At 34.5% G+C, this 13,600-nt stretch overlaps 2 protein-coding genes across 2 annotated transcripts; one reads left to right on the forward strand and one right to left on the reverse strand.

The window, feature by feature from the left end:
- Positions 1 to 695: 695 nt before the first annotated feature.
- LOC143582221 (uncharacterized) lies at positions 696 to 4,890 on the reverse strand. The gene is made up of 10 exons (XM_077064838.1): positions 4,613 to 4,890; positions 3,551 to 3,645; positions 3,404 to 3,471; positions 3,279 to 3,322; positions 3,085 to 3,162; positions 2,837 to 2,990; positions 2,156 to 2,305; positions 1,948 to 2,058; positions 1,761 to 1,826; positions 696 to 1,182 (listed from the first exon to the last, which is right to left on the reverse strand). Exons 1-10 carry the CDS (start codon positions 4,888 to 4,890, stop codon positions 1,084 to 1,086), a joined length of 1,143 nt encoding a protein of 380 aa, XP_076920953.1. The 3' UTR covers positions 696 to 1,083.
- A 3,134-nt stretch (positions 4,891 to 8,024) lies between these two features.
- Positions 8,025 to 13,201, forward strand: LOC143582217 (nucleosome assembly protein 1;2-like). Its single transcript, XM_077064835.1, has 9 exons — positions 8,025 to 8,132; positions 8,797 to 8,889; positions 10,388 to 10,475; positions 10,557 to 10,618; positions 10,723 to 10,913; positions 11,297 to 11,474; positions 12,073 to 12,116; positions 12,325 to 12,538; positions 13,086 to 13,201. Exons 1-9 carry the CDS (start codon positions 8,025 to 8,027, stop codon positions 13,155 to 13,157), a joined length of 1,050 nt encoding a protein of 349 aa, XP_076920950.1. The 3' UTR covers positions 13,158 to 13,201.
- The last annotated feature ends 399 nt before the right edge of the window (positions 13,202 to 13,600 follow it).

Below are 13,600 nucleotides of genomic sequence, written 5' to 3' on the forward strand. Positions count from 1 at the left end.
AAGCGTTACAACGACAAGTCGACGCAAATTTGGACATTATCGATTACACTTGTTACGGTATAGACACCATTGGTAAAACCTGAGCGTTAAAACCAAAAAGATAAATTTGCCAAATTAACATATAAAAAAAATAAAATATTTGACGTTTATTTGGGTGGTAAACCCACAAGGTGATAAAACCCAAGCGTCGTGAGTCCTCTGTATTAAGGCAATAACTCGACACGAATTTGTTCGGTTTCTCGGTTGGTTCCCGTCATGTTCGTTACCATAGAGAAATTAAAACAAACAAAAAAACACAAAATTGACGCTCGGTCGGCTTCCGTTTTGTTCCTTACGGTACCGAAACTAATACACATAAAAAATTAAAAAAATAAAAAATAAAACAAATTGTCATGACCAATAAGGTGCCGCCAAGTAACCCAAACAGGACTTGACACCAAAGTTTTAAATAGGGAAAAGAAAACGAAAAAAAAAAATGAAGCGGGCACACACGACCATCCTTGCCCATCCATGGCCATCCCTCCCACAATACCTCTGCGGCTCTCCTTCATCATCAACTAACATTCGATCGTTGTCCTATCGCGAGTGCCATCGAATAATTCTTGAACAAATTATGTGTTTATACTTGATGAAACAAGTGCCATCAACTTAAAAGTTAAAACTCCCTTTTCAACAACCTTGACCACTTCACTAAACAGATGCAATCATTTTGGATTCTGTCTCCACAATATCTTTATGATACTCATCAATGACACCAACCAACTTAACAGATTTTTAAAGTCAAGATTTTGACATTTGCCCTCTCAAAAAGGGCAATTTTATCCATTAAAGGGTCTTCACTCAATGTCACAATCAAACACACATAATATGCATTTTCTTTATATAAAAATAAAACAATTTTAAATAACTATTAACCTTAAAATATAGCAGTATGTACATTTAGGAGAAAAAAACAAACTGAAAAACAATATTAAATTAAATAAATTTTAATTAACTCAGAAATAAGGTTAATTCCTTCAAATGATTGCTAAAAGCTGAAATACCAATTTGCATGTCCAAATATACACACGCGATTACTTCATTTCAGTCATCGGCTTTAGTTGCATCAGAAATCCACTCAGATGCAGCCTGTTCAATGTCGGGCTCAATCAGTTGCGAAACAGATATTGGAGTAACGGATACCTGTATCAAAATAAAACCATTATTAACGTTGAAGTAGGGGTGGCAAATGTGACCCATTGGGTTGTAATATAATGTATATATACCATATAATGGGACATAATGGGTCAAACTAAAAAAAGAAAAGGATTGAAATGGGTCAAAACAGGTTGGCATTTCTCGAGGTTTTTTTTAATGGAAAGAGAAAAACGGAGGAAACTTTTTAGTTTTGTTACTTTTTTAGTTTTTTATTTATATTTCGAGTTATGATTTTTTAATTATTTTTTTTTTGAATTTTTTAGTGAGGGGTTTCTCAAATCTCAACCCATTTTGGCCCATTTCAAAAACCCCTCATTAAAAAATTCAAAAAAATAATTAAAAAATCATAACTCGAAATATAAATCAAAACTAAAAAAGCAAAAAAAAACAAAAAAGTTTACTCTGTTTTTCTCGTTCCATTAAAAGAGAAAAAATATATATCTAAACGTTTTCTACTTGTAGCACTTGTTAGCATTTGACGCTAATTTAAAATTTTAAACAACCACTTGTATCAAGCATAAACTAATGCATGTAAGAACTAAGATATGAATCTAGATACTTACATATCCGTTTTCAAGGGCTCGGAAATCAAGATTTTCATCCGTGTCTTCTTGGTTACTGTCTTGAAACTGAATCACCAAGAATACAAACTTTTATGTCCATATTTACAACACTAACAGGGTTGTGTTTTTATCACAAAAAGGATAAAACATAATTCGTGTTGACGGTCAACCTGGCCCGTTTAACTACCTCGAGTCTGAAGTATTTGACTTTCCTGTTGGGGTCAACTTTCCCGGATACCCCAACTGATTCAACAACCTCCAAGTTTTTCTTCTGTGAGTTTAAGCGCCGTTGTGCAGCCTAATACATAGAATAGAACAAAACAACAAAACAAAATATGCAAAGTGATTTTTCTAATGTATAAAGAAACGTAAAAAGTTTTATATGAAATATTTACTGTTGCAGATGCATCTCGACCCAGCTGTGCAAATTGCAAGCCCATGCCTGGTTGATTGCCATAACGGGCTGCTGAAGAGTTCCTGCTGGCTGAAATTGCTTGCCAAAATGGTTTGGACCTCGATAAACTCTGTTTGGTCAACTTGAATCCCTGCAAACAAGACATGTCACGAATAATGAGTGAAAAAATTTCTATAAAGAAATAATCTGCGGGTAATTGTAATAGAAGTTTTATAGCCCATTTACAAAAATATTGGTTGCAGAAATATTTAATTTAATAAATTAAAAAAGTAGATTCAGATCAGCATTAACCAATTTCCAATTTTTTTAAAACTACAAACAGAAAACAAGAAAAAAATTGTGTATATTTGTGAATTTATACAAGAATCCAAAAAGAGAAGCATAAAAACAAGAAAATGCTACAAGTTCATAAACTTTGCATATTTTTGGGATTATTCACACTAAAAAATGTGTATATTTGTCATTTGTGAACTTATGTTAAAAAAAATGTGTGCATCTACGAAATTATGTGAAACAAATGTGTGCATTTGCGAACTAGATACGCGTGAATTTGTGAATTTATGTGAAAAATTGTCTAAATTTGTGAACTTGTGTGAAAAAATGTGTACAATTGTGAATTTATGTAAAAAAAAAGTGTCATCTAGTTCAAAATGAAACTAACCTTGTTCTCTGTAGGCAATGTAGGAGCGGTTATATGTAATGAAAAACTTTTAGAAAAAACTCCTTTTTCTGCATCTCTTATGGTTGCTTTTATTACAGGCAAGCAAACCGAAACCGCATCCTTAAAATGACTTTCTTCACTTTCACCCTTTTTCCTGAAAAACATATCCATTCAATGCAGCCTGTTAAATGTAAGAACTAGTAATAATACTTACAAAATAATACTTATAAAACAATATAAACGTTTACCAGTTTAGGGAGATTGATAACGATGGTATTCCACTAATTAACGCTTGTCTGGTTGCACCTACAGCACTTGAGGAAAATCTGTAAAATTATGCAAATTTAAATAACTGAATATTAGTATATTACTACTTTTATTTTAAACAACAGTTTGATTACTAATATATATATATATATATATATATATATCAACCACTTACATATCATTACCACAACTTGGACCCTTATTAACTCCAACAATTACCTGTTTAAAAATGAATCAAATTTAAAAGAAATAAAAAATCATAATGATTGACAGCACTAAACATTTTAAAAGTATATATACCAGCAGAGGCTTTGACCATGCAAACAATGCCCCTGATAATGCTAATGACACACAGTCCACAGGTGTACCTAAATAAAATAATTGGTTATGTAAACATATAATTGTGACATTCAAATTAAGAAAATATAACAAAGAAAATGAGCATACCAGTAACCTCGTATGCAGTTGCACCTTTGATTTCAACAGAGGTTACCGAAATCGATTCTTGGTACGTAAACGAGTGGCCAGAGAATGATTTATCCCTGCAAAACCAATACACATTATCACCAAATCTTCAAAATTACACCATGAAACCAGAAAGACCGATCCAAAATCGAAAAAACTGACGCTTTGGTTTTATATTTTTGTAAAAACCTAACTTATAGTTCGGTTTTGGTTTACATGTAAAAAAACCGAAACAAATTTATAGTCTTTCATTTTAAGAAATTTGTAAGAATTTAATAAATATGTAACTCAAATATTCTAGCTCAAATGTATAAAAATCAATTAGTTATTAATTTAAAAAAATGATTTAGGCCCAAATTCATTACTCTAAGCTAACTATTTTTTTGGCCCAAAATTTTCTAGCTAAAATGGCAAAACCAAACCGAACCCAAACCGAAAACGAATGGCTTTAAAAAATTAAATAAAAAAGCGTTCAGCTTTAAAAAATTCATAGACCCAAGTTTCGGTTTTTGGTTCAATTTTAGCCCAAAACGGACCGAAACCGAAAATGCACGGACTAAAAAATCAAAAACTTAAGTTTTGGTTTTAGCCGAAAAACGTACCGAACCTAAACCAAAAAACCGAAACATAACCTTTTAAAAAAAAACAAAAACCAAAGTTTCGGTTTTAGCCCAAAACCGACCCAAACAAAAAACAAAAGGCTTTAGAAAATTAAATCGAAAACGGATGCCTTTAAAAAAATTCAAAAACCACCCAAGTTTCAGTTTTTGGTCAATTTTAGCCCAAAACTGTCCCAAACCGAATCCGCACGGTTTAAAAATAATAAAAAAAAACTTAAGCTTTGGTTGTTGCCCAAAAACGACCGAGCCTAAACCAAAAAACCAAAACACAACCGTTTAAAAACAACCCAAAACTTTCGGTTTTAGCCCAAAACCGAACCGAACCGAACCGAAAACAACATTACATTACTAACCATCTAACATCCAATTTCAAATCAAATCAAATCAAACATAACTAATAACTACAAAGGGTGAAGAACATTACAATTGAGGCGCACAGACGCTAATATTATAAAGACCCTCATTCACCAAAGCTTCAACAAGCGCCGTAAGACCAGGCGACTCAACACCTTCAGTATTCGTCACAAATATTACCGGCTTCGAAGGATCATATTCTTCCGTAGTAGAAGCAGCAGACGAATCATCATCATCCTTTTTATTATTATTATCCTCCGGTGGATTATTATTGCCGCCTTTCTTCTTCAACACGTCTTGCAGATTCGAAACCAGACCTGCAGGCAACTTCATTCCTGGTGACGCCATTGATGATATGCTTGAAATTGGATTGTGAAAATGGAATGGAATGAAATGAAATGGAACCCTAGAAAGGTATATGATTGATTGATAGAGCGAGTAAAACGGTGAGCGTGTATAAAAATGGAGATAATGGGGCACTACTACTATTAATAACTTGGGGAGGACGAAGAAGCAAATACACTACAACAATGACTCATTTATCATTTTTTTATTTTCATCATCAGACACCCTTTAAATATATATAGGTTGAAAATAACCCGAAACCCATTTCAGTTCTAAAACTCGTAACCGGTAATACCTAAAAATTGGAACCGGTTTCATACCCAAAACTAAGTTTTTTCCAAGACCCAAAGCCAAGAATACACGATTTATACCTTGAAAAGTTCCAAAAAAAAAAGGGTGTAGCACCCTGCACCTTAAAAAATCCGATATGTATCCGTAAAATAGGTGGGTTTTTCAATACCGGGAAATAGGGTATTCAAATACTCGGTTCTATACCCAACCCGAACGCATAGGGTATGACTTCTAGAGACAATACCCAAACTCAACTCGCTTATACCCGAACCCGGTTCCATATCTAGACCAAGTCTTAGAAAAAACTCGATTTGTGCACCTCTATTTTTTAGACCCAATAACCAACTATATAGTAAATAACCAGGTATGATCGTTACGGGTTTTACGGGTCTCACGGATCTTACTTGGGTTTTTTTCAACAACAAACCTTTTTTTTACCCACACCTCCTTAATTATTTATGATATACACATTCTCAAGTATTGAATTTGGGTGTCCACCAAAAAAAGGTAAGAACTCTTATTATTGGGCTAAAGCCTATGTGGTTTACCTATTTTATAACCACCCCTATAAAAGCAAACAGGTCTTACCTGTCTAGTCATTTACTAAGATCCAAAACTAGAGGTTTCTTCAATCGATCGTGATCAAGCACCCCCATCACTAGATTTGTGCAAGTACCATGGTTGTTGAGCTACAACCATTGTTCTATATATACTTACATAAAATAAAAATAGAGCAAACTGTGGTTTTCGTTCCCGTGGTTTGTCTAAATCTGCGGTTTAGTCCAATAGTTTCAAATTTGCGATTTTCATCCATGTGGTTTCATTTCACTTGCAATTAAACCCGAATTCATTAACCCCGTTAAGTTTTGTTGTTAAACTCATCGGCATGCCCCTCACGTGAGGGACAGTTTTGCCATTTTTCTCCCCAAATAAACCCCAATCCTAATTCGCAAGCCTCCTCACGTGAGGGGCTGGGGTGTATTTGTGGGAAAATGACAAAATTACCCCTCACGTGAAGGGCACGCTGATGGGTTTAACGACCAGACTTAACGGAGTTAATGAATTCGCGTTTAATTGCAAGTGAAATAAAACCACAGGAACGAAAATTACAAATTTAAAACTATTTAACTAAAACCACATGTTCAAACAAACACAGGAACGAAACCGTAGTTCACTTTATAAAATAACTTTTTTTTAAAATGCCAAGAACAATGCATGTGCAACATTGAATTGTGTAACAGTTTGATATCATTTCTCGGCACCAAACATGATACAATTTAATATTGTGGTTATCAAGTACCAGGAGTAAAAACAATTGTAACGCCATGTTCTAAGTATTAGATGTCACCATGTTTGTTTTTTAACTTCAAAAGGAAAAAAAGTTGACAATAATTGAAGACACGCTTTATATATTCTTTAAAAATGTCAAAAGGAAATTAACAATTCATTTAGGTTGTGTATCATATCATCAAACCAACGTCCTTTTCAAACTAAAAAGTTTATTGTGTGTGAAAAGTGCATGCAAAATTCAAGATCATTGATCAAATATCTTTATTATAAGTCATGATTAAAAAATATACATACTATTAAATCGAACATTTTATAATTAATTTGAGTATGGTATTGTCATAATTATTTTTTAAAAGTGAATCAGAATTATTTCAACAATAAGTTTGGATTAATGCCAAGATATCATATTAATTACAACGTGATGTCGTGCCTATTTCAATACGGCATTAGGATTATGTGTCATTCGAGCCCATTTTTATTTTTACGCATTTACCTTCCCCCCCCCCAACGTGGCGCATCTTGATGACTTTCTACACTTTTTAGACACAACTGGGTTTTTTTTTGTTATTTTGTGTTGCCTTTAACATTTTATATTAATTGTCTTAAGAGACACGCTGGTGTTCCTGTCGCACCCGTATGCGGCATGCCTCCATGACTTCGATCTTCATTGATCTATGTCTCCTTAAACATCTATTCACCTTCTACTACATTATATTTTTATATATAGTGTATTCTATGATAACTAATGATAACTAAACCATTATACGCATGGCTTTCTTTTATGGATTGAAATGAAAACCACCACATTTTTAGAGTTTGAGTAAAATGTAGTTTTCGTCCTTGTAGTTTGTCCGAATCTGCGGTTTTAGTCCAATAGTTTTAAATATATGATTTTCGTCCATGTGGTTTCATTTCACTTGCAATTAAGCCCGACCCTACTAACCTCGTTAAGTCTGGTCGTTAAACCCATAAGCGTGCCCCTCACGTGAGGGGCATTTTTGTCCTTTTTCTCTCCAAATGAACCTTAGCCCTAATTCGCAAGCCCCTTCGCGTGAGAGGCTGAGATGCATTTGAGAAAAAAAGGACAAAATTTCCCTTCACGTGAGTGGCACGCTGATGGGTTTAACGATCAGACTTAACGGGGTTAGTGGGGTCGGGTTTAATTGCAAGTGAAATGAAACCACAGGGACGAAAATCGCAGATTTAAAATTATTTGACTAAAACCGCAGATTTGGACAAACCATAAGGACAAAAGCCAGCAGTTTACTCTTAGAGTTTTATTTTATATTTATACAATTTTACTAAAGTCCCTTAACTATATGAAAATGCTACCATTTTTATATTTTATTTACTTTTATACAAAAACAGTTAAATCACATGCATACAACATCATTCTCATCATCTCTAGGTTTTCTGTTACACTCATGGACAACAACAATAAAGAACAGCTGATCAAGGTCTGAATATTAACATAATATAATTTTCCATTATTGTTCATCAATTAGATTTCATTTTTCATTTATATAATAATGCATGATCATATATTTGTTTTGTGAATGATCTTGCAGAAAAAACTTCAAAATTTGGCTGTACAACACTCTGATGTTATTCAGAGTTTGAATCCAGTGGTTAGAAAGCGAGTCGAGGTTTTGAGAGACATTCAGGTGAAGAAAAAGAAGAAGACATATTATTCATTAATTTGATTGCGAATATTAGATTCTGTTATTATATCATATTATGCTTATTTAGATCTGATTTTAGGTGTATCACTTCTCATATCATTTATTATTTATTTCATTAAGGCCAATTAAATTATGCGATTGTATCAAATCATGCTTAACAGGCATGTAAACGAACCGAACGAACGCCAAGGGTGTGTTCGTGTTCGTTCATTAATTTTAAACGAACTCGACCACTTAATCGGACAAAATTTGTGTTCATGTTCATTTAAAATTTAAACGAACAGTTCACGAACATAAATGAACATAACTGAACAAAGACAAACGAACGTAAATGAATACAGACAAACAAATATAAAACATATTATGGTGATATAATTCGTAAAATACAAATAACATATAGTTATTTTCTAGTAACATGCTAATGAACATGAACGAACGAAACATGTGTTCATGTTCGATCATTTAACTAAATGAACACAATTCTATGTTCATGTTTGTTCGTTTATTAAATGAACGAACATAAACGAACTTCCCATCTAACGGTTCACGAATAGTTCACTGAACCTTCGGTTCGTTTACAAGACTAATGCTTAAGAAGATCTGCTTTTAGGTATACCAGTTCTCATTTAACTGTAATCATTTGCAGAGTGAACATGATGAGCTAGAGGCAAAGTTTTTGGAAGAGAGAGCAGCACTTGAACTAAAATACCAGAAACTATACGAGCCGCTGTATGTAAAGGTGTGGATATATATACATATGATTTGACATCTATGGTTTATCAGTTATTACATTTACTATGTTTACATTGCATACTGGATTTTAGTTTTTAAAAATTACAAAAATATACAAATTGCATTTCCTTGTATGGCTTTGTTAGTTTCATAGTTGTCAAAGGTGCAAGGCGCTTTAGAAGCGAGTGCCTGAAATAAGCAAGGCGCGTAGCATAAACATACGTTTTTCTTTGGGTTTTACTAGGGGTGGCGAATGTGACCCATTGGGTTGTAATAAAATGTATATAATGGGTTAGAATGGGTCAAACTAAAAAAAAATGAAATGACTGAACGGGTCAAAATGGGTTCACATTTCTCAAGGTTTTTTTTTTAAATGGAACGAAAAAACGGAGGAAAAATTTTTGTTTTCTTACTTTTTTAGTTTTTGATTTATATTACGAGTTATGATTTTTTAATTTTTTAATGATGGGTTTTTGAAATGGGTCAAAATGGGTTGAGATCTCATAAACCACTCATTAGAAAATTCAAAAAATAATTAAAAAATCATAACTCGAAATATAAATCAAAAACTAAAAAAGTAAAAAAAACTAAAAAGTTTCCTCCGTTTCGTTACATAAAAAAAAAAAAAAAAAAAAAAACTCAAGAAATGTCAACCCGTTTCAATCCTTTTCTTTTTTTAGTTTAACCCATTCTGCATTATATACATTTTATTACAACTCATTTAACCCAATGGGTCACATTTGCCACCCCTAGGTTTTAGACATGTTTTAGACCAGTTTACGTGCTTTTTAGCATTATGATAACTTTGGCCTACTTGACTAGTTGCTAAAAGGCATAATGAACTCAGTTTTAATTCTTGTTCCATTGTTTTACTCATTATATGCTTGTCTACTTTATGGACAAAGTTTGAATCTGGTGTTTATATTATGGGCAAAACTTCTTTCGTCTCATATGAGTAAACTGTGGTTTTCATCCATGTGAATTGTCCAAATCTGCGGTTTTAGTCCAATAGTTTCAAAGTTGCGATTTTCGTCCTTGTGGTTTCATTTCACTTGCAATTAAACCCGAATTCACTAATCCCGTTAAGTCTGGTCGTTAAACGCATCCGCGCGTCTTTCACGTGAGGGGCAGTTTTGTCCTTTTTTTCCCCAAAATACACCCCATCCCCTCACGTGAGGGGGCTTGCGAAATAGGACTGGGGCTTATTTGGGGAGAAAAATGACAACACTGCCCCTCAGATGAATGACACGCTGATAGGTTTAACGACCAGACTTAACGGGATTAGTGAATTTGCGTTTAATTACAAGTGAAATGACAACACAGGGATGAAAATCGCAAATTTGAAACTATTGGACTAAAACCACAGGTTTGGACAAACCGCATGGACGAAAACTGCAGTTTACTCTAAACATATTAAACAATAACTGATGTAGGCATTAGGCAGCTTCACCACAACTAATTGTTGTGCTTACTACTTCACTGAATTACATGCTTTGAAAATGCAGAGATATGATATAGTAAATGGTGTTGTTGAAGTTGATGGTTTAAAGGATGAATCTGCAACTGACCAGACAGATGGCAAATCAAAACAAGGTAACATATTATATTTACATATTGCTTCGCATTTCATTTCTGTATGCAAAAATGTGTTTTATTATTTTGAATGTTTTTCAGAAAAGGGTGTGCCTGGTTTTTGGTTAACTGCGATGAAGACCAACGAAATATTGTCAGAGGAGGTAGGAACTCGGTTATTAACTAGCCATTTTTGTTATAAAATTTGTTATGTTTACGGTCTTTTGTTTCTAGAATGCAAGGATATTAATTTTGGCATTGTCACCAGATTTCTGAACGAGACGAAGGCGCTCTAAAGTATCTGAAGGACATTAAGTGGTGCCGGATCGATGACCCCAAGGGTTTTAAGCTCGAGTTCTTTTTCGATACCAATCCATATTTTAAAAACTCAGTTTTGACCAAAGTATATCATATGATTGATGATGGTGATAATGAGCCTATTTTAGAGAAGGCAATAGGGTAAGTCATCATATATTCATATCCATGTTTTATTGCATAAGGTTTATACTAACATACATCTTTGTCCTCGCTGCCACGATCCTTCATTTTGCGGTAAACTCTCCACGACAAGTTTTGTTAATTAACTTCAAAACTCGGTGCAAACAAATAATAATTGAATTTAGATGAGGTCTAGGGATGTTTATTTGTTTGCACCGAGTTTTGAAGTTTATTATTAAAATGTTTCATGGACAGTTTACCACAAAATCCTGGTTTTGTGTTCATTGATCAAGTTATAAAATTTATTAAACTGAAGAAATAAAAATAAAAGGGTTAAACCGCAACGAAGATTCATTATATTCGGCGCAATCTTAAGTTCATGTTATGCTTTTGGTCATCTGCAGGACAAATATTGAATGGCTACCAGGAAAAAGCTTGACACAGAAGATATTGAAAAAGAAGCCAAAGAGGGGATCGAAGAATAAGAAACGTATTACCAAGACCGAAGATTGCGAAAGTTTTTTCAACTTTTTTAGCCCTCCACAAATGCCTGAGGATGAGGATGATATCGATGAAGAAGAGGTAATATTTTGTTTTTATGCATAAATTCTTAGGTGCTGTTTGTTTTTTCAGTGCGGACAACATCTGCAGAAGAAGATGTGGACCAAATCTCTGTAGTATGCAAGAAAAGACTGCTGTTTTTTAATGTCTGTAGACTGCTAAAATAATTGGTGGTGGTGAACAGTGATAGTGGTAGTGGGCGATGGTGGTGGTGGACGATTCGTGGTAGGTGGTGAATGGTGGGTGGTGGTAGGTGGTGAACGGTGGTGGTCAACAGTAGTGGTGGTGATAGTGGACGATGGGTAGTGGTGATAGTGGACAGTGGGTGGTGGTGGTGGTGATGGATGGTGGGTGGCGGACGGTGGTGGCGGACGGTGGCTGGTGGTGGTGGTGGACAGTGGGTGTTGGTAGGGTGTGAAGAGGTTTGAAGAAGTTGAATATCAGCTTATTCTTTAAGACCATAAAAGCATTTTTTTGGTGTTTCTTTAAGAAAAAAAACAAACCGTCTTCAGAAGCTTATGTTTGCGCACCCGCAAACATAAGCCCATTGCAGACCTTTTAAGCAAAAACAAGCACAAACTAAGTGAATACATTTAGCTATGCACCTTATTGTTGGCAGGCTGAAGAACTTCAGAACCAAAAGGAACAAGATTATGACATTGCGTAAGTGTTATAATATTATTGTTACTTCATTTTCTTATAAATGGGCTGGTTTGGGTCAGTTTGATCTCAAACGGGTCAAATAACTAAATATGGCCAACTGGTCAAGAGTCAATCAGTCAAATGTGTTGGTTAAGGCTAACTGGTTGACTCGCCCGTCTTGCATATTCTATCTTTACTGGCATAACTTAAATGTCTTGTATCTATATAGTTCAACCATACGGGATAAGATTATCCCTCATGCGGTTTCATGGTTTACGGGAGAGGCGGTAACTGATGATGATTCTGATGGCATGGGAGAAGATGATGATGATTATGATGACGACGACGACGAAGACGAAGAAATTAGTGATGACGATGAAGAAGACGACGAGGACGATGACGATGAAGATGAAGAGGAAAGCAAGAGCAAGAGGAAACCAAAGGTGAGCTTTTCACTTTTTAACTTTCTTATACATGTTCTTATTTTGTTTCATAGAATATGAACATGTTATATTTGACTTGTTTATTAATATAATTGCGGGCCGGTTTGGGTTGTGTTTTAAGAATTTAACAAAAAGGAGAATTGGTCAAACGGGATGCAAATGAGAACTGGTCAAATGGTCTGCAAATGAAAACTGGTCAAACGGGCCGGTTTGGGTTATGTTTTAAGAATTTAACAAAAAGGAGAACTGGTCAAACGGGCTGCAAATGAGAACTCGTCAAACGGGCCGGTTTGGGTTGTGTTTTAAGAATTTAACAAAAAGGAGAACTGGTCAAATGGGCTGCAAATGATCCATAGTTTATTCCAACGCGTAGAATCCTCGTAAAAACGTTATTAAAAACAATTAGATTATTTGTATTAGTATAGTTATGCAATCATAAAGTTCAAAGAAAAAAAGATTAAAAACATGCCGTTTGACCCACCAACCTGCTCATTTTGCCACTTCTAAACTATTGTTCAACTGATTTAATGGTGACACGTGATATCAGAAAGGCGGGATCTCAAATACTGGCGCGACAGGACAACAGGGTGAGAAACCTTCTGAATGCAGGCAACAGTAGTTTTCGACGCTGCAAATGGTATTTGCATTCGTCGGTTGAGGGTCCGAAAGTGTTGGATCCTTCTCATTATTTGTTAAATGTCTAGTTTTTTTGTTAGGCTGCATTCTTTATTTATTCATAATTGTTCAATGCCTTGCATGCTTGAAGTTGTGTTCAAGGTATAGAATATATGTGATGGTATTAAATTCATGCGATACGAATGTGTTTACAATCGGTGTACTAACCATTTTATTGGGTTATTATATAATTTGTTTCTTAGTTTATTATAATGAGTTTTGATACGTCTACAGTGTTTCAATAGGGGTGTTCTTCGGGTTTTGGGTTTTTCGGGTCGGGTTCTTTCGGTTTCAAAGTTTTCAATCTTGACCCGAAACCCAACCAAATCTCTCACTGGTTTTTCGGGATCGGGTAATTCAGGTTGGTTAACCTGGTTTTGAGTATCC

This window comes from Bidens hawaiensis, unplaced genomic scaffold (assembly GCF_021521415.1).
Source record: "Bidens hawaiensis isolate Kalapana, Puna unplaced genomic scaffold, B.hawaiensis_p1.1 tig00031500_1, whole genome shotgun sequence".
NCBI lineage: Eukaryota > Viridiplantae > Streptophyta > Magnoliopsida > Asterales > Asteraceae > Bidens > Bidens hawaiensis.